Source organism: Salmo salar, chromosome 13 (genome assembly GCF_965601325.2).
Source record: "Salmo salar chromosome 13, fSalSal1, whole genome shotgun sequence".
Taxonomy (NCBI): Eukaryota; Metazoa; Chordata; class Actinopteri; order Salmoniformes; family Salmonidae; genus Salmo; species Salmo salar.
In genome coordinates, this window is record NC_138303.1 from 36,030,213 (window position 1) to 36,051,043 (window position 20,831).

At 41.6% G+C, this 20,831-nt stretch overlaps 2 protein-coding genes across 8 annotated transcripts in view; one reads left to right on the top strand and one right to left on the bottom strand.

Moving 5' to 3' along the window:
• Positions 1-5,045, top strand: part of ppp1r12b (protein phosphatase 1, regulatory subunit 12B) — a 44,576-nt gene extending 39,531 nt beyond the window's left edge. For 2 of the 4 annotated variants that reach the window (XM_014136418.3, XM_014136422.3), the window contains 2 exons: positions 422-472; positions 3,908-5,045. In XM_014136418.3, coding sequence (XP_013991893.1) covers positions 422-472; positions 3,908-3,994 — 138 coding nt within the window. In that variant the 3' untranslated portion in view covers positions 3,995-5,045. Of the gene's footprint in view, positions 1-421; positions 473-907; positions 974-3,907 lie in introns of all 4 variants that reach the window. The other 2 variants (XM_014136419.3, XM_014136420.3) reach the window with 2 other exon arrangements.
• Positions 5,046-5,203: 158 nt separating this feature from the next.
• LOC106567284 (synaptotagmin-1) overlaps positions 5,204-20,831 on the bottom strand; it is an 81,219-nt gene continuing 65,591 nt past the window's right edge. For 3 of the 4 annotated variants that reach the window (XM_014136411.3, XM_014136412.3, XM_014136409.3), the window contains 6 exons: positions 17,632-17,769; positions 16,825-16,992; positions 14,852-15,019; positions 14,511-14,628; positions 13,732-13,865; positions 5,204-11,831 (listed from right to left, as the gene is read on the bottom strand). In XM_014136411.3, the coding sequence (XP_013991886.1) occupies positions 11,616-11,831; positions 13,732-13,865; positions 14,511-14,628; positions 14,852-15,019; positions 16,825-16,992; positions 17,632-17,769 (942 nt within the window). In that variant the 3' untranslated portion in view covers positions 5,204-11,615. The remainder of the gene's footprint in view (positions 11,832-13,731; positions 13,866-14,510; positions 14,629-14,851; positions 15,020-16,824; positions 16,993-17,631; positions 17,770-20,831) is intronic. The other variant, XM_014136414.3, reaches the window with a different exon arrangement.

The following is a 20,831-nucleotide window of genomic DNA, read 5'->3' on the forward strand; positions in this document are numbered from 1 at the left end:
CTGGTCTTGTCCCTTGCCTGTCCTGGTGCCGAAATCCGCCTGCCTGACCACTCTGCCTGTTCTGACCTCGAGCCTGCCTATCCCCTGGTACTGTTTGGACTCTGACTTGGTTTGTGAACTATCGCCTGTCCCCGACCTGTCTTTTGCCTATCCCTTTTGCTGTAATAAATATCGGAGCTCAGCCATCTGCCTCCTGTGTCTGCATTTGGGTCTCGCCTTGTGCCCTTATAATCTCTCTTTTTTTTCTGATCTCTTCCATGTCATCTTACTGTAGTGTGTTGGTTTCTGTATGTTCATTCCACTATGGGCTCATTATCATGTGTGAGAATCGGGAAAAATAACTCTTAACTTAAAGGTAGAAATCTTAACATCCATTTTGATTCTGACCCGAACGACCTGTTCTAACATTTACCCTTCTCAGGAAAAACAGGCTCTGGAGAAGAGGGTAACAGACATGGAGGAGGAGCTCAAGGTAAGGCCTCCACTGTAACAGGAAGGGTGGAGGTCAGTACAAGGCTCTGCTTGGTAATTATAGGAAAACAGGTGAGGTTGAGGGAGTAGGCCACATTTCAGACTCATTACCCAGCATCATTCTGAGTATCCCCTGCCAAGGTCAGGGCTCAGGAAAGGGAGTGAGAAACTCCACGCTGCTACAGTCACACACCCAGCAGCACAGCCTGCTGTCTGTTTATAGGCTACACATATTTAGCATTTCAAAGAGCAAGGGGGAGAGCAAAACAGCAGCAGGATATCATTCAGGACTGAGTAGATGTGAACCTAATGTGAGTCGGAACCACTTCTAGCAATATCCAAAGGTTAGGATGACAACTCAGCATGTGACACAGATGTGAGACGGAAGATGGGAACAGAATGTTTGACCCCATGTTGTGACCCCATGTTGCCTCAGCAGGAAGCTGCCCCAGTGAGAAATTTCCGCTGTGGGTACCAGCCCTGAGCCCCAAGCGTGAGGCAGGCGAGTGGTCTGGTCGCCACGGAGAAGTGATTGACACCTGCCTGTCACCTCACCTCTTTAGAGAACTGGGCATGAACACACGTCTGTGCACACATACATACACATTGCACACGTTAGAGTACATACACCAGATGCGTATGTAAAGTCATATCCCAGCAGGCTGGTTGTAATGTCATTACAACCAGAAACCAGGTTGCTTGGATGTCATTGCAACCAGTTTTGCTCACTGGGATAGAGATATGCACATGCAACATTATACTGACATGCTTTTCCTCTATTCACATATACTGGTGTGTTTCTACACTTTTCCCTGTGCCACAGTGTCTGTCCAATGTGTGGAAATTCTGGTTACTCCCTATATGGCTCACTGATCTTGGGTTTTCTTCTTTTGAATAAAGGGCTAGGATTATTCTTGTCAGCCTCTGAAACTTCAGCTCTGGCAACATTTGGGAATTTATCTACAGGGCTTAGTGAAGTCAGCTCTGGTAGATATCAAAGAGAACAAGGGCGTTAAAACATCATGATGGATAACTATGCATTCTCTCTCAATCTCACCCCTCTGGCACCCTCCTCTCTCTACTCTCTCTCTCTCCACTCCAAAATAAACTTTTCAATAGTGGTCCTTCAGAACAGTGTGTTGTGAAAGGCTTACCGAGACAGCACAGAGGAACAGTCTGACATATCCATGAATTTTTCAGTGCAAGTAAAGGCAGACTTCAAATGGTTTCCTCCAATGTGCCCTGGGTGTTAGCAGCTGGATCTCCTCCATCTCTTACTCCCTAGCCTTCTCTCTTTCTCTCTAGCCTTCTTCTCCTCACTGGGCTTCTCTCTTCCTTTTCCCCAGCTTTTTCCTTCCCTTCAGGCTAATCTTAACTTCTTCCCGTTTTACCTGACTTCTCCTCTCTGGGTTGCTGGGGGGAAGCCTCTGAGGCCACTCTCTGAGCCACATGGGGCTCGACATTCCTCTGTCTCTGTGTGTGCTGCCTCCTTGCCTGCCTGTGGTTTCCCTTAGAAACGGCGTCAATCCCCAGACCTGATGTTTACCTCAGTCTTGCCAGGGAACCCAGGGAAATTAATCATTTCCATTTTCCTATAACTTATTGGGCTCTCTTACTTATGCTGAAATGTAATGTTATATTGAAAGTCCCCTGCCCACTTCTCACCCCAGCATGACTGACAAGCTATGTAATCCATACAGCACCTCCCCAGCCACTGCCTTTTAAAACTGCCCAGGTTTGTGGAGAGCCAAAACTAAGGATAGCTCCTTGCTGTGCTTAGCTTTTCTTTTGCATAGATTTTTCTTGTTTCCTTTTACAGTATCTATTTGTGTGAATGTCATTGAGGAGCTCCTCAGTGTGTACGTCTGCCTCTGTGCGTGATTGCGTGATTGTGTGTGTTTATCTCGGTCTCCTCCCTTGCACTGGCCTGCCCCCCTGCTCTCTCTTTCTGTCTCTCCATCTTCCTGTGTGTATAGGCCCTCCCTGTTCTGGCACTGCGGAGCGGCAATGAACGTCTCTTGGCTGAGAACAGGGCCATGCTGCGTGTCCTCGCCCACTTCTCCCAGATGGCCGGCCTGCCTGACCTCTAACCCCCCCTGTCCCCCAAGCCTCCACCTCTCTACCCCTCCTCTCCCTCAGCCACACCTCCTCCTCTGCCTTCTTCCTTCTGGTTCTCCTCCTGCTGCACCTCCTCCCCTTTCTGCTGCTGTGCTGCTGTACTCTTCTCAGGCAGGTTCCGCCCACCTCTCACTTCTCCACCTTTGGCCTCTCTCACTCATGTGGCATACCTCTTGCTCACTCTAAAACCCCTCTCCCTAAATAATCTTGTGACCGCTGCCTTTAAATCTATTTTGAGCTACCGCCATGCTGCATAGGCAATTACTAGGCTGTGTAGCGACCAGGACAGTAGTGGTTGCAGCCTGACGTTTCTCCAGTGGTTATTATTACAGTATAGTCAAGTGAGTCACTTAATCAACAGCTTGAACGAACCCAGAAACAGTCTGGACGGTGCTTGAGAGACTGCTGCATGGCCGAGTGCCGAAGTCACCAATGGAACCTTGTGTAGGGATTAACATTTCATTGTTTGCCTCTTGCTACAGTGTCCAATGTAGTGGCTGACAGGGAATTTGACATTTTAAACTAGTACATTTTGTCTCAATCATGTGGGAATGGAATGTGTAATCTCATTGGCATCCATTAACTCACTAAACCCTTTTCCACTGGCCCAAAAAACATGTGCACATTAGTGTGTGTGTGTGTGTGTGTACTACATACAGCTTTGACGGAGACAGGACAAACAGTCCTTGTTCTCCAGGGGCATTGGCAGTATGCATCGTCAAATATAATACATAACAATATGTTGCTATTTAATTGTGGTAACTGGACTAGACAAGAGTGAAGAGATGAGTGCATCATCGTCTGTGTTGGCTTTTTCATGCAAGCAAAAAATGTTATTGTTCACTGCACTGTCTGTGGGGGAGGGGGGAGATTTTGACAAAGATTGTGGTTATTTTTAATCATTACTCATGCTGTGGGAGATGACCTAGATTGAGGAAGTTGACCGCCTTGCATCTCTCTCCCTTTCGGTTCGCAGTTTGCAAATAGAACCATACGCCAAATAATGTCCCTATCATACTGTATCGGCATGCTCTCATTGCTGAAAGCCAGTCTTTTGTCCACCCTTTGCATGTCGTGATTGTAGAGTTCAATCATTTAGCAACCAGCTCTTGGTGATTTAAATATTGAATATCATTCCTAATTTGCCTGAAAATGATAAACAATGTTTATATCATGTCTGTCAATGTCCCTCAACAGAAGGAACATAGACAAGGCAGTGTCCCTTCCACATATTTCTGTCTACAGTATGCGTCACTGCTGTTCCCTATAGAGAACAAGCTACCATGACAATCTAATGCTGCTCTCTCTGTTCCTGTAGGTCTTGACAGAGCTCAAATCAGACAACCAAAGACTGAAGGACGAGAACGGGGCTCTGATTCGTGTCATCAGCAAGTTGTCCAAGTAAGAGAATGGTGCCCCCTGTCAAAAGTCAGACACTTTCCTGATGCTTGCAACGTGTCACTACCATTAGCATTCGGTACCCCCCCCCCACCCTGACACTGAACCATGGTGCTTAGTGACACCTACCTGCTAGCTGTTCAGAGGCATGGTGAGGAACCTTCCAAATCCGGATGACCCCTGCCTCGACCCTTGACTTCTATGCTCTTAGGCCAACTTCATACCAGTAGGTCAAAGGTGAGAAGAGCGCACAGCGTCCACACAAAGAGTGTTGGTCTGGGGTACAGTAAACTGCGAAGCTCCAGACCAGCAATCTAAACAATATCACATCCACATATTTTACCTGTACATCAAACATACTGTATTTATTTAGTGCTTCATTGTGCACTGCAAAAACTACTTTTATTTTTCTCAAACTACTGAAAAAGCACTCATAGGAATTACTTTCAATAATCTTTCATTGCAGTGATAACATTACACATTGCCATGAATGTTTCTGATGTGAGATGTTGTGACTTGTTTATGATTAATCTTTATGGTTTGTAGTTCAATTTCTGTCACAGACCCTTTTCTCTGAGCTGCTCATTAGTGTGGTCTACTATAGTCTCAGATGTCACACTTGTTAGATATTTTAATAATTTATTTATGCAATTTATGGTTTAGAATCTTTGAACTTATACTCAACTATAGTTGTACCAATATAGTATTAATATGTATCCTATGAAAGCGTACCGTTGGAGCCCACATAGTAACTTATGTTGGAAGATGGACAGCGTCTTTTTTTTTTTTTTTTTTTTCAAGTGAAACATGTACATGATTTGTAATGCAGATGGCACAGGGAACAACATACAAGAGCCTTCTTTATGTGCCTTTCCTTAAAGACCAATACAGCTATCAGTCTAATGAACTGTACGTATATTTAAAGACAGTATTTTATGTTGAAATAACTTTACCATGTATGTATATGTTATATGAGACCGGAATACTGACATTCTACTTGTACACACACTTGTTGTTGGATCACTTGCTTAATAAACTATTGATGGTTAAATATATAATACATCATCTGAGTTCTCACTACCAATGTGCTCTAAATTCCAGATATCTTGCGAAATTAATGGGTAGCTCTTAATCCAGCTCTCTGATGCTGAAGTTGAAATCCCCTTGTAAAGAATAAAGTCAAGTCATGATGCACAGACAACACATGAATCCAAGCTAATTAAAAGGCCTTTATTTCCTATTTGTTTCGTACAGAGCTGGTAACACTTATGATAGATCTGTATTGAGTTATTTGGTTCCCTCGATAACTTTACAAGGATCCTCGATGCTCATCCGCTGACGGGCTGTAGGGAGTTTATTTGAGCAACGTTTTGTGTCCAGTCAAGGGCTAAAGCATGCGATCCACAGTAGGCACAAGTACTGACATGAACACACGCACCACAACACTAAGACACAGAGAAACACAGCCAGAGGACACACAATCTCATGGTCCTCTGAGGCTTAAAAAGAGGATGAAGAGAAAGAGAGGAGAACAAAGGAAAACAGTATTTTGGAATACAATCCTAGTATGGAGAATGAGGAGTGAAGGAAAAGTTCAAGAAGGAGTTGGTACTATTCTGCGCATTTTGGCAGTACTGTATATGTCCATGTTGTAAACGTGAAGGACGACGTTCCTCTGAAAATCTGTCATAATTCTGGATCCAAAGACCTCAGCGAGCCCAGTTCCACAACAGCACATTAATGGTAAGACAAAACAGTGACTTCATGGTGGAAAAGTTAAATAATTGTCTCTTCAATTGGCCCTACTGCAGTTTCGCATTCTAAATATAATACAAAGAAACACAACATTAACCTAGTGATTATTACAGTACAAAGCGAGCATCACAAACAGGAGAACACATCGTTAGGTGGTGAGTGACCTATGCCCAATGAGACACCCCCTAACACATTACTGATATGGAAGTTGGATAATATGATGGACTCTAGTTTGGAGAGATTCCCTTTAAGTCCCATTGACCCCTTTTTATAATGTACTTAAACGTCAGAAACAAAGCAGCCAGTAGTACAAAATAACTGTAGTATGTAGTGTGTGAATCATCATGCTCTCAATCCATCATTTCTCCCCTGCTGAGATATAGCCTACAGTTAGTTTCTGAAGCAGTTGTGCATAAGGTAGATACAGTTTATCAATTTAGGCTATCAAAAAATATGTAATCCTATAATATAAATAATTCTAAACTCTATTAACCATTGTAAATAAAAACATGTTTGTTAATTATTTTCATCACCACAAATGTACAATTAGGAATGATTTATGTATTCTGGGCATGCAGATATATATGTTTAGGTATAGTAAGTTGCAGTAGTACTGTGTTTTTGCACTGCAACTGCTAACTTTATAAAGGGCCTATGCTTTTTGTTCCTATAACACAGGGGTTCTCAAAGTGGGGTCCATGGTCATATCTCAAATCATATTTCAGGTTAAATGAATTTTGGCAAAGGGATCTGTGGAATAAGTTTAGAGGATGTAATACAATGTAATATTATTCATCTACAATCTATGTTCTTAACCCTGGGAAACATGGGCCTGGGAGGCTCACAGGGATAATGGTATCCACAGTGCTCCAGCAATTATCCATTTTTCTTCTTAATAATTATTCTACCTCCCCCACACGTAAATGCTCTGTAATTTAAAGCGAGAACCCTTAGTTGCTACATCCATTTTTGGTATGGAATACCATAATATAACCATTGATTCTTGAAAAATATAACTTATAAATGCCTCATGAGCTTAGTTCAACTGTCGTACCATACCCTATCAGAACCCAAAATATAAGCTTGTTTTACTCCAATGTTTGTAAACGATGTAAATGTAAACAAACACTGCATAGCCTCAAAATATTGTTAATGGTCAGTCCTTGTATCCATCGCTCTGTCTATGCATTTAAGAGTTGTTACATTTCTCCAGGCCCCTTACTCAGCTTTTTACCAAAACAGAGTTCTTTGTTATTGTTTCAATTAAGGTAGGGTTTCCCAAACTCAGTCCTCAGGACACCAAGGGGTGCACGTTTTGGTTTTTGCCTACACAGCTGATTCAAATAATCAACTAATCATCAAGCTTTGATCATTTGAGTCATCTGTGTGGTGTAAGGGGGAAAAAACTAAACACTTCCAACTTTAAAACTGCAACATTTTCTCTCTGCATCATTGCAAAATTGTGTAGAATTGCAGGATATTCGCTTGAAAACTGCAACATTTTCTCAGATGCCAAAAGGTGGGCCTTTAAAATGTTCCTTAGTCTAGCCATGCACTTCCAAAGTCATAGTAAATGTCCCTGTATGCAATTTTGTTTTTTATCTCAAGTTATGAGGGGGTCCCTGATGAATTTGCTATCACAAAAGGGGTCCCTGGCCCCAAAAAGTTTGAGAACCTCTGCTATAACACACATACATAAATACAGACAAACACACAGTTGTCAGTCTCTTTCCCCCATAGAGCTAACTGTCCAGCTGGTGGTCTTGATTGCAATGACCGTGGCAGTGTAAAACGCATTGAAACAATCTTTTTGATACAAATGTGCTGTATATTAACCTTTAATGAAAGTTATCTTATCATCTAATCTGCATCCGCATCAGTGGAATTATTTTGGCTCTGAAATAGATTCAAACAGATTACTGATGAGGATTTTCATGAAATTGTAAATATAGATGGATATACTGGCAGTATTCTAGAAAGACACTGAAATCTTCAACTGGATTAATGTGCCTCGGTTCGGTCACAGTCCAACAGGATTGATTGTAACATTGAGTGAAGAAGCAACATCAATGATCCTGCTATTAAATTGTTGCAAACATGTTGAATGTGACATCAGACAACACTGTTATTATTTAAATAGTGTTGCCATTAGACGAAATGTCGACTTGACACAGCTAGTTTCCATCAAAGTGGCTAAAATTAAGCTGTAGATTATTTATCTTAACTTTACTGTTTACCATGAATGCACCATATGTTGATCAAACAATTATGCTGAGGCTTGGCATTGTTACAAGTTAGATATAGATTGTTTGGCATATCGTTGATCACGATATTATATCATATGTATAAGTCATGTCTGTAAAGCCACTGTAGATGAAAACACGCTGTTCCGTGACAGCATAGTTCCTATAGAGGGGTCCATAGACCGCAGTCAGGGTCCTAAATGAACTGCACTCAGCCCAAGGATCACCGACAGGCCAGCCTGACACTCACAGTTCGATCATGTAAATGTTCTGCATGCCGCCTTTTGAGTATTTTCGATAACATCTTTTGACATAAGAAGACCATGACCCATGATTCCTACTATCAAAACAAGGCATATACAAATTACATCACAGGAAAAAATCTGCTACTACATTTATAAAATAAAGACAACTTCAACAACTTCATAGTAGAAAACAAAATCACATCCACTCTACTAAACTCACAACTGCTCAGTATTTTGCCTTCTGGAATCTAGATGAGTACAGAGTTCTGAAGGAAATGTAGAAGAGAAACACTGACCTAGGAATATATAGATGTGTCATCAAAAATGCTTCTCTAACTCTAGTTACTCAGCAGAGCTCTAAAGAGCTAGTGCTGGAGTCTTATGGCTTTAGTTTTGATCTAATTCAACTATCTGTATACACATACACATATTCCTTTAATAAACACTGTAAAATATCCAGAATTGCAAAGGGTATCAGGTCATTAAACCAACGCAAAGTAAAACAAAACAACAAATGCACAATAGGGGGCTTTTTGTCCACAGTGTGGAGATGTGTGGATTCAGTTCTGTCTCATTTCAGCATTGCCACTGATTATTGGAGAGTTCCACTTTGGAATATATGTATGTCTTGAACTCTGAGACCCCTAAATGTTTGATATTTGTAAAGAAAACAACAATAAACATAAATAATCCCAAAATAAAACATTGTATGAATAAATAAATACATAAATACATTTTAAATAAATGATGATTAGTCCAAATGAAATAGCACAAGGAGTTAGATAACAAGCATGCAGCTACGTTTTCATCCTACATGAACTCACACACAGTACTTGACAATGCACTTGCTTAAAAGTTCAGGCATGAACAGGATCGTATTTCTAATATATTATGACATTCTCTCCAATAACCCATTCATGGAAAATAATACACATTTGATTCATTTAGAAAATATACTGTGCATCTTTTTCCTCCATTGTTACAGTATTAAAATGACAAATGACACCCACATACGTACACAAGATATAATTGCTTTATCTCTAAAACATGCTCTTATGTACAGTATTTTGTAGAAACATGCATGAACTATGTATATAGGAAACTACACACCGATGGGTTGTTTGATTGCTTGCATGTTGTCTTTTCTTTAGTGTTGCTTTTTGAACATAGAGAAGAAACTAAATGTAAAACATAACTAATCTGACCCCTACTGGACATATAAATAAAGATATGGTTGTCCAATAGAGAAAAGTAATAAATTAACCAACAATCACTACTGTAATTCCCAAAGACTTACAGTATAAAAGTTATCAAACTGTTAAAACATTAAATTGTTTTGCTTGTTCTTTAACACTATCAAGTCGTTTTTCGTACCATTTTGTTTTTTTGAAGAGGATGGTGCACAGGGACAATTCATGTTCCATCAAATGACCAGTGTGGCTTGTATCTAATTATATTTTTCTTGGACTTTTACATGTTTAAGAGGGTAAGCAAATTGTACATTTCATTCAGTCATATGACCACTTTTATAATCAAATTTATCCCAAGAGAAAGTCAAAGTGTAAAAATCACTCATTCAGTGAAGGATCTGAGGAGCAGCATTTGATTAAAATGTCTCTCTTTCTCAATCAGCAGACTTTCCAATATGAGACCTGACTTGTGTGGCTGTACACTCCGCAACCAACTCAAACTCACGACATCTCATCACAAAAACGACATAGATCAAAGAACAACGTCTATAACCACATAACAGAGTGATATCCAGTATAGTGCAATTGGATTCAGCAGTTTGGTCATCTGTGTATAACATACACATAACAGTACCTCCTTCCAGACCTTATCCTTTCAATCAAACTTATGAAAAATGTTCTCAGAACAATCAAAGTATAGTCACGAGACAGGCAAGGTTACAAATGATCAAACAAACCAACAAAAACAATGATTCACTCAAATTCCCTCTCTTGCTCTTGTTTTTTTTACGAGGAATTATTCATCATAAAATAAATTGTTAAAGCTCTGGTTTTTGGAGAGTAGAATAAGCAGAACAGAACATTTGGATTTAAAGTGCTTGAGGAATAAAAGTGTTTGAAGTTGAAAATAAGAGGGTGAGTAAAAAACAACACAGCTAATTGGAAGGCGTCCCTGGTAGTTGAGAATTGCTTATTTCATTTCTTAGAAGGCTTGTCTCCTTTATGACTGTAAGACGGATACAGGGATTCCTTTGAAGAAGTGAAATCCTTGTTGTGAATCCATGACTAATGGCAGTAGCACTGAACAGGGAGATAGATTATATATACTAGAGGCATTGGAGGAGAAGGTGGTAGATTGCAGGCAGTAGAATAGACACCTGACAAACAACATTGTGTCAACCAGGGTCCCATTCAGTCCTTTGAGTTTCCACATAGATATTCTCTCTCTCTCTCTCTCTCTTGCATGCTTTCCCAGCATATCCCAAGCTAGACCCTTACAGTGGCTCATAGTCCCTTTATCCTAAACACGGTTCACATCTCAACTCTGTTGATTGACAGCCACAAACGGTGTTATCGAGAGACACTCTAGAGAGACTATCCCCTGGTTAATTTCAGTGATATACTTAGACTAGTCTCAGATTATGGAACAAGAAACCAATCCAGCACCAGACAGAGGTTTTCAAATCATGTTGTGGAGCATTTTGAATGACAACCCGTTTAGAAAGAAAGGCATGACGTTTCAGTTTTCTCTCAGTGTACCTGAGAATATGGGTGAGCAGATGAGCTAATGATCAAAAAGGCAGTGTGTTAACAGTGTGGGGTATCTGGATATTGGCTATCCCTACTCTTTACCCAACTCTAGGAATGTAGTTCAAACTAATGGAATCTAGTATGTAGTAAGTAAGTAACTGGCAGGTGTGGAGCATGGTGCAACAATACACCAAAGGAATGAACCTGCTTGTGTTTTTCCTCTATTACATGGCAGTATAAAGCATTTTAAGTATTAAGCAGTATTGAAGCAAATGTTTTCTCTAAGGGGAGGGGGTTGAAAAGGTACAGAAAGAGTGAATACATGGTTTTACTTTCCTAATCCTCCATCACATCGGACTCCTGTTTTCACACGCTAGGCTTCTATCTTCATGATAACATGTTACTAACTGCAACCCCAATACAAATGTATGTTTCAAATGCAATCAAATGAGTAATCTGTCTTGTAACATCCTTGTGGAATGGCACAGCTGAGGGGAAATATAATGCTTTTCTTTAAAAAAATGTAGGATATGTATATTTATGTATATTTTGCGGTGAAGGGTGTAGAATCGGTTGGTGTGTTGGTTTGGAATGTATTATTGGGAGATGTGTAGGACCAGGGGTGAGGTGGATAGGTAGGTATGGGTGTTTGGGGTAGAGGAGGTTTACTTCTTGGCGTTCAGGGCTGCCAGCGAAGCATCAATCTCCTCCTCGGGCTGCAGTGGATGCCACTGAGCGATGGGGCGGCGAGGGTTGGCCAGCATGTCGGACCAGTGCTTCAGCTGGGTGCCCGTCGCCTTGCTGCCCACCCAGATCTTCCCGATGGCGTCGTTTTTACCAATCTTGTCATAATCCAACACTGTGACCACAGCTTGGATTTTCTAGGGAATGAGAAAAAGAAAGTGTTACATTATTGACATTTAGAATGATCTTACAGAATACAATTGCATCATCTAATTCCATGGTGCATGTACAGTATGCCTTTGGGCACTTTGTTCTCACCCAGCTGTAGACTGTACACATTACTGTCATTTAGGGTGTATCATCCAATTCCACAGGTATTAAAGCAATGATACACAAGGGGGTGTGATTTAATTCTGGGTTTAGCATGGCGTGCTAATCAGCCCTCTGAGAAACAGAGACGCTATGATGCATATAGATGGAGCTACTAGCAGCCCAGGCAGGAAACTCCCTTCAGCATGGATGATGTTGTCACACTGCCAGTACTGTACTGTACCATGTTAATCACATCCACTTCCTCCTACACCTCATCAGCATACTGTACATGTATGTTTTTAAGTGTATGTCTTAACCTGTTGGGGCCCCTGTTGGGGCTTGTATTTGCACGGCCGGATAAAAAACATACCTGATTTAAACTGGTTACTACTCTTGCCCAGAAACGAGAATATGCATATAATTAGTAGATTTGGATAGAAAACACTCTCAAACAGTTTTAGAAACTTTAATGGTGTCTGTGAGTATAACAGAACTCATATGGCAGGCCAAAACCTGAGAAGATTCCATACAGGAAGTGCCCTGTCTGACAATTTGTTGTCCTTCTGTTGCATCTCTATCGAAAATACAGCATCTGTGCTGTAACGTGACATTTTCTAAGGCTTCCATTGGCTCTCTAAAGCCGCCAGAAAGTGGAATGGGGTGTCTGCTGCCTCTGGGCGAAGAACAGCAGGAGAGTTTGTAAGTGGTCAGCCTGGGGACAGTGAGACTGAGATGTGCGTTCACGAGACTACTCAATTTTTTTCTTTCAGCCTTTGAATGAATACAACGTTGCCCAGTTGGAATATTATCGCTATTTTACGAGAAAAATAGCATAAAAATGTATTTTAAACAGCGTTTGACATGCTTCTAAGTACGGTAATGGAATATTTAGAATTTTTTTGTCACAAAATGCGCTCGCGCGTCACCCTTCGGATAGTGACCTGAACGCACGAACAAAACGGAGCTATTTGAATATAACTATGGATTATTTGGAACCAAAACAACATTTGTTGTTGAAGTAGAAGTTCTGGGAGTGCATTCTGACGAAGAACAGCAAAGGTAATCCAATTTTTCTAATAGTAATTCTGAGTTTAGTGAGCCCCAAACTTGGTGGGTGTCAAAATAGCTAGCCGTGATGGCCGAGCTATGTACTCAGAATATTGCAAAATGTGCTTTCGCCGAAAAGCTATTTTAAAATCTGACACCGCGATTGCATAAAGGAGTTCTGTATCTATAATTCTTAAAATAATTGTTATGTTTTTTGTGAACGTTTATCATGAGTAATTTAGTAAATTCACCGGAAGTTTTCGGTGGGTATGCTAGTTCTGAACATCACATGCTAATGTAAAAAGCTGGTTTTTGATATAAATATGAACTTGATTGAACAAAACATGCATGTATTGTATAACATAATGTCCTAGGAGTGTCATCTGATGAAGATCATCAAAGGTTAGTGCTGCATTTAGCTGTGGTTTTGGTTTTTGTGACATATATGCTTGCTTTGAAAATGGCTGTGTGATTATTTTTGGCAGGGTACTCTCCTGACATAATCTAATGTTTTGCTTTCGCTGTAAAGCCTTTTTGAAATCGGACAATGTGGTTAGATTAACGAGAGTCTTGTCTTTAAAATGGTGTAAAATAGTCATATGTTTGAGAAATTGAAGTTATATTGTGTCTGTCTGTCTGTCTGTCTGTCTGTCTGTCTGTCTGTCTGTCTGTCTGTCTGTCTGTCTGTCTGTCTGTCTGTCTGTCTTTGGGCGCTTTGTTCCCAGCTGTACACTCTACCTGCATCTGCTCAATAGGGATCTCAAAGCTGAAGGACTCGTTGTAGTATGGATTCAGAGTGTTCTTCTTCACCGTGGTCTTCTTCTTCTTCAGACGCTTGCCGTTCTGCATCAAGTTGATCTTCACATATGGATCTGCACACAGAGCGAGTGATACACACAGCCAGGTATTAAAACAAGCCTGGTCACACTCACTATTGGGATAATTAACAAACATGGCTCTTTGTAGCTTACTAGATTTAGCTTCCTGCCCATTTATCACTGTTTCAGCAGAGTTCGATCTTTAAAACACAATACTTCATTACCATCAGGGCTCTAGTAACAACACAAAGGAACACAGCAGTGGTTGCAATGCAGTAAACCACCAGCAGATGGTTGCAGTGCAGTTTAGCTGAAGGGAGTGGAGCTACTGAAAGGAGAGTAGTGGGCACTGCAGAGTCAGCACGTGAGCACAGACTGAATCACCCCGGAGATTGGCTGCTTGCAATATAGTCTACAGCAGCAAGGTTTTACTGGTATTTAGCCTTTACCACATTATAATGCACAAAGAAACACTGAAAATAGCTGTATTCTTTTTTTATTCGCTCTCTAATGGGAATCCAGATTTGGGTTTCGTACTGTGTGAATAGAGGTAGAATACTGGTGCTTACAGTACAATGTCCTTGTCCTTGACCAAGGGGAACACATTGAAACAGGATATGGGAGGTAGGGACAGCTTAAACTCCACCGTGCATCTGTTTCCAGTGTTTTGTTCACAGTGATTATCTTTCCATATTTTACCTGACAGTCCTCCCACGTCCATCTTCTTGAGGTTCTTGGCCTCCAGGATGCAGATGGTGAGTTTCCCGGCAGTGGGCACGTAGCGCAGAGAGATGCAGATATCTCCCAGCTTCTCTTGCTGCGTGTGGGACGGGAGAAGAGGGTAAAGAGGAGAACAAAACGTATTCAATGTAATAACATTCATCCTCACTGTTCATTGTATGCATGTCCTTGCCCATAAGAAACACCTATATAAGGGAACCATTCACACAATGAGGATAAAAAATCGTTCTGAACTGATATTCAGAACATGATATTTCAAAGGACTGAATGAAAGTGGGGAGATGGTACTCCACATTTACCTCTTCTTTCTCTGCACTGTCCAGGTCCCTCCACTCCTCCAGTGGCTGGGCCAGGTCCAGTTTGTGCAAGGGTAGTTTCACCTCTCCGATGACGTCATGCTTAGAGAAGCGGTCAAAGTCAAAGACCTGCATGACCAAAGTCTTGCCACCCATCTCTTGGAATGGAATCTGAAAAACATCAACATTACTAGCACCATCTTTTATAAATGTCTGAAGCAAGAACACCTTTGCTTAGCTGAGGAGAGTGTTAACGAGTCTTTGAGAACAGGTTTGCCAATGCCATTTTGGATTTTTACTACATACTATGACCTTGAATGATGAGAGCCAGACATGCACAAATAGCTGTATGTAGCATCCAAAGAATCTCACAATTTGGAAGTGTATAAATGAGGGCAGAGTATCTTGGACCTCTTTGGTCATCTCTATAATGGGTCTGGGCTGTATTTCCCTGCAATGAGAGCTGATGCTCTCTCTGCCCCCAGAGAAGTGATGGGCGTATGGGAATGATTAGTGGGAGAAGAGGAACAGAGGGCCAGAGCCAGCCTGAATTGTGCGCTGCTCACTCAGCAGAACCGAACAGTACAGCCTGTCAGCAGTCAAACGGGAGGAAGGGAGGTGGCATTCTCCTTTAACTGGATTGCAATTCCATCCTATCGCCTGCACAGATGAGATCAGCTCAGCTCAATCCCATCCTATCCTCTGCTCAGATCAGCTCAGCTCAGCTCAATCCCATCCTATCCCCTGCTCAGATCAGCTCAGCTCAATCCCATCCTATCCCCTGCTCAGATCAGCTCAACTCAATCCCATCCTATCCCCTGCTCAGATCAGCTCAGCTCAATCCCATCCTATCCCCTGCTCAGATCAGCTCAGCTCAATCCCATCCTATCCCCTGCTCAGATCAGCTCAACTCAATCCCATCCTATCCCCTGCTCATATCAGCTCAGCTCAATCCCATCCTATCCCCTGCTCAGATCAGCTCAGCTCAATCCCATCCTATCCCCTGCTCAGATCAGCTCAGCTCAATCCCATCCTATCCCCTGCTCAGATCAGCTCAGCTCAATCCCATCCTATCCCCTGCTCAGATCAGCTCAGCTCATAGGCTTCAAAAGTTCTGCTTTATCACTGGCCAAGCTCTTCCAGTCACATTCTCCAGTCAGAATCGAGTTTAATGAATAGTCTATACATCTGCTGTCCATCATATGCACACAGATGCACGCACACACACACACACACACACACACACACACACACACACACACACACACACACACACACACACACACACACACACACACACACACACACACACACACACACACACACACACACACACACACACACACACACTAACATTAATGAAAGCACCTGGGAACAGACTGTAGCTTTAATTAGATTCTAACATTGGGACGCTTGAGGCTATTCCTGGTTGCTGAAATTAGAGTCATATATATACCGTACACATTAGACAGTAGTTACACAATATCTGAAGAATAGCTTGTAAGTCATGGTTCATAAATCATCTAATAATGTCTTTGAAGATCAGATATATGGAATTTATATGATAGCTTTATACGATAGGGATTTATTTCTACCCTAATTTAATTAAACAAACACGAGGGATGAATAGGGATTGTTTTAAAGGAGGACTACTCTTATAAAGAATACATATATGTGTGTAAAAGCATCTGAGCATCTACACATGCAAGGCGCTGACTCTTGTGGAGGCTGGTATCAGATGCAGGGAGTCTGCAGTGGATTGGGGAATCTCCATTATGAGGGGTTATCTGAAACATCAGTCCAGCAGATGAATCGGATGAGAGAGAAAGCATAGCTGATGCATCAGGCTTTGGGTAACTGGCTGTCTGGCAGGAGTTATGGTCTGGTCATCCACCATAGTTTAGGACTATAAGATGTATCTTTATAATTCTGATATACGGTATAGGAGAGAGAGAGATCAAAGTACAGTAGCCTACCTTGAAGATGAAGGTCTCATTGAAGGTAGGATTCAGTGTCTTCTTGTGCACTTTGGTGGTAAAATGCTTCTTCTTGTCTGGGAGGACGTAGACCTTGACATAGGGGTCAGAGGTGCCACCGCTGTCCATGGAGAGGAGATCAGCTGCTTGGAGGAGGCCCACTGTGAGCTGGGGGTCAAGGGTCAAAGGGGTCAGTCAATCTGCCTCAATACACTATGTACCCAGAAAGTGTCCTCTCACAGTTCCTTAGACAACCTACAGTTTAACCTTCTGTTCTCGGAACAGATATTTATTTGAACAGATGAAAGAAAGCCTTTGCTTTATGCTTGTATAACACGTTACGATGCTTTGGTCTGTTGTGAGGTCCTCAAGGTCTCAGTGAACAAAGACGATTCTCCACAGAAGAGTAAGAGGACGGAGCAAATGCTGCGTATCAGGTCAAGGAAATCCATTCATACGTTGCTTATATAACACAAACAAGGAATGGAGTCTTGGTAAAAGTTTGACAGATTTTAACCTGAAAGGATAACTGTAGAATGATGGGTTGAATCAATCCTTTAGTGTCAGAAATGTCACATTTACTGCTGTCCTTGGCTTTTGCCCAACCAAGACATATTCATTCAAAGCTGCATTTTTTGGAGGCTAAAAAACACTCACAAAATGGAATAAATCAAAACTAACTTGGACTAAAGGCTTAGGCAGTTTGTGCACTGAAGGTTATTTTTTGACTTTTTCCCAACACAGTAAAATAGTCTATTTAAGCTCCTGGGTCGTAAGAAAGCCACCTGCTCAAGTCAGAACACCCACCTTGTTGTCCTGGAAGTCATAATCTATGGAGTACTGAAGCTTCCCGAGCTTTTCTTTCTCCTTCACCTCTTCCTCTTTCTCATCTCCAGTCATACCAGTCTCAGCGTCATCTTCATCATAATCATCATCGTCCTGTTTCTAGAATGACAAGGGGGGAGGAGGGGGCAGAGGGGGCGTCAGACATTTGAACAGAGAGAGTAAAAAGCACCTATAGGTTCTTCTTCAGCAGTCTGGTTAGTCACAGCAGCCATCTACCTGCCCCCCCCCCCCCCCCCCCCCCGCTTGTTTACCCAGATGTTACCAGTGCAGTGTGCACATCTTTTAATACATGACCTTAGTTGCAACATGACTTGATTTCACTATTCCTTGGGTGACACCATTTGCTTTTGCACTCTATATTCATAATTCATTACTTACTGTATAGTCATCGACAGAAGAGAGAAATAGAGGGATATACTGAATGTAAAAAATAAGAAAATGTGAAGTAAAACGGTCAATATGTAGTCAGAGTTTGCAACAGGGGTAGCCCCAGGCAGGACAAATGCTGTGCACCCTATAGATCAGATAGAAGCATCCTTTAGGCATACATGTACTATAGATTGGATCAGGTCTGAGATAGTGATCGCTGTAACTACTCATGCGTCTGAAACGTTGAGAATCTATCCCATTGCAACACTCTACAATAGAGTGATAAGAGTCAAATATACCACAGAATGTCCTGCAGTGATTACACCTCCACTGACATAATCATCGTAATTACTGAGAAAGCAACACTTATCTACAGCAGATATGAGCTAATAACGTCTGCTAATACACAATGCTTGTTACAGATGTATTGTACAGTGTCTATAGTTATTGGTAACATTTACAAATCCCATTGTCAGTTCATATGATCATACAATTAACAAAATAGCTAACCCATGACACTATGGTAAGTGAGAACTTGTTCTCAACTGGCTTACCTGGTTAAATAAAGGTGAAGAAAAAAAAAATATTGGTAGAATTACTGACCCTTTTAAAGGATTTTTTGCATACCTTTTTGAATATTCATTTTTAAATATTGTGCATGACACATAAACTACTCAATATGTAAATTAGTAGGGCCATGCTATTCACTCCAGAGCTTACCCTGGAAGAGGAACTGGGGCAGTCTGCAGCTCATTCTACGTTGTATTCTAAAACACAGACAGCCATCCACACACAACACACATTCACAGACACAAACACCCACCCAATTACTAACACATTCACACAGACACTGTATCTACATACTATACTCACCCTTGCATACACAGCCTTAAATACTGTATATACACCTCACATTAACTGAGCATACTTTAACCAACAACAAGCATACGTAAGCACACAAGCCCACACACACTCTCTCTTCAAACACACGCACGCATGCACACACACACACACACACACACACACACACACACACACACACACACACACACACACACACACACACACACACACACACACACACACACACACACACACACACACACACACACACACACACACACACACACACACACACACACACACACACACACACACACACACAATCTCTTTATAGTGGCATTCTGTAAATTTGTTGTGGTAAATGCTTTGCATTCGAGCATGCCAGGCCACACAATGCAGGAGAATACAGTAGACCTTATAGAGAGCAAAATGTAGATGAAATGACTCAGTTGTTCCCAGTCTCTTATAGTCTTCTGATGTACATGTAAGGATTGTATCAACAACACTAATAATCTTGGTAGTCAAGATTGCATGCCTTGCAATCCTGAAAAACTGTGTACGTGAAAATTGCACAGCCATGGGAAGTCATGCTATTTTGGAGAATTCCAGTCTAAATCATACCATACATGCAGTGGGATTTAAGGATACCGAACGGTATGTCCGAAAGTATGCCCCCATTGTCATAACTATGATGACTTTTGGTTCGTGAGCTCATTCATGGAGTTATGAAATCCAAATCTATGCGGTCAATTGGTGTAATGTACTTACCTCTGGGTTGTACAGTTTAATCATGCTGTCTAACTAGAAGTCAAATGTGACCAGTGGTCAAACTTTCTGGCCCACCATTCTTTTCCACTAACACCACTGCTCCAGGGAGAAAGGGACACGTTGACTAAAACCTAATGGGTCAGCAGCATCATGGGTCATCCAGGATAATTACTCTCAAGTCAAGTTGTGGCCATTCAATGGTACCTTCTGAAAGGGCTTGAGTTGGTCTTTGTCAAGAGATACAAACCACTTTATTTCACCTTGATCTCTGAGCATGTTTGCACAGCTGAATTTAGGTTGTATAAATGACATATGAATTTCACACTCAAAGCAGAGCATGGAAAAGACTTGCATTATAGTTACTGTAAAAGACTTGTAGTGATGATTACTATGCACAATAATGTGCTTGATTAGGTAACACGATTGTGGAAACATGTTTAATGATCTCAATGAGGTAAAGTTTCACCCATAATTTGACAAATAGCCAACCTCACCCTTTGCACATGCATGTTAGTGATCTCTACTGGGTTGCCTCAGTGCACTCATTCATCAACCATAGGATGAGTTTCACGTTCATTTCAAAACCATTTCAAACATTTCCACTTCAGAGGTCATATCGTTTAAAAATATATATATTTTACCCAAATTGCAACCTCTCCATGGATACTCAAGACATCATCATGGCAGTCGGTGTGGCAGCATATCAAATCAGTGGACTTGCGAAGCAGCTTAATCGCTCCCATAGCTAGACCCTCAAGCACCCACAGCACCTACAGTAAGCTTGCAAGACTTAGAAAGCCATAGCACCCACTCTCATCATCGCCAATCCCCTTCCACAAGCCCAGCCCACCCCCACCTTTCCCCCTGCTCTGGTCTGCGCTTACACAGAGCGGCCAGAGAGGGGCGCCGCGTGCCGTCAGACCTACCGTAGGCAGAGAAGTCCACCACAGTCAAGATACACGGAGCACACATAAGACACAAAGCAGGAAGGAGGAAGAGGAGAGCAGAAAGGAAGAGATTGAACTCACAGCAGACACCAGAGAGGGAAATTAGAGCAGAGGCAGAGTCAACGACTACACTATAGGGCCAAGAAAAAATGACACAGTGCTAGAACCCCACTGAGACAGTAACTGTAGACATTAACATAATCATACTCCCCTCCAAGCTCTAAAGGGGCACTG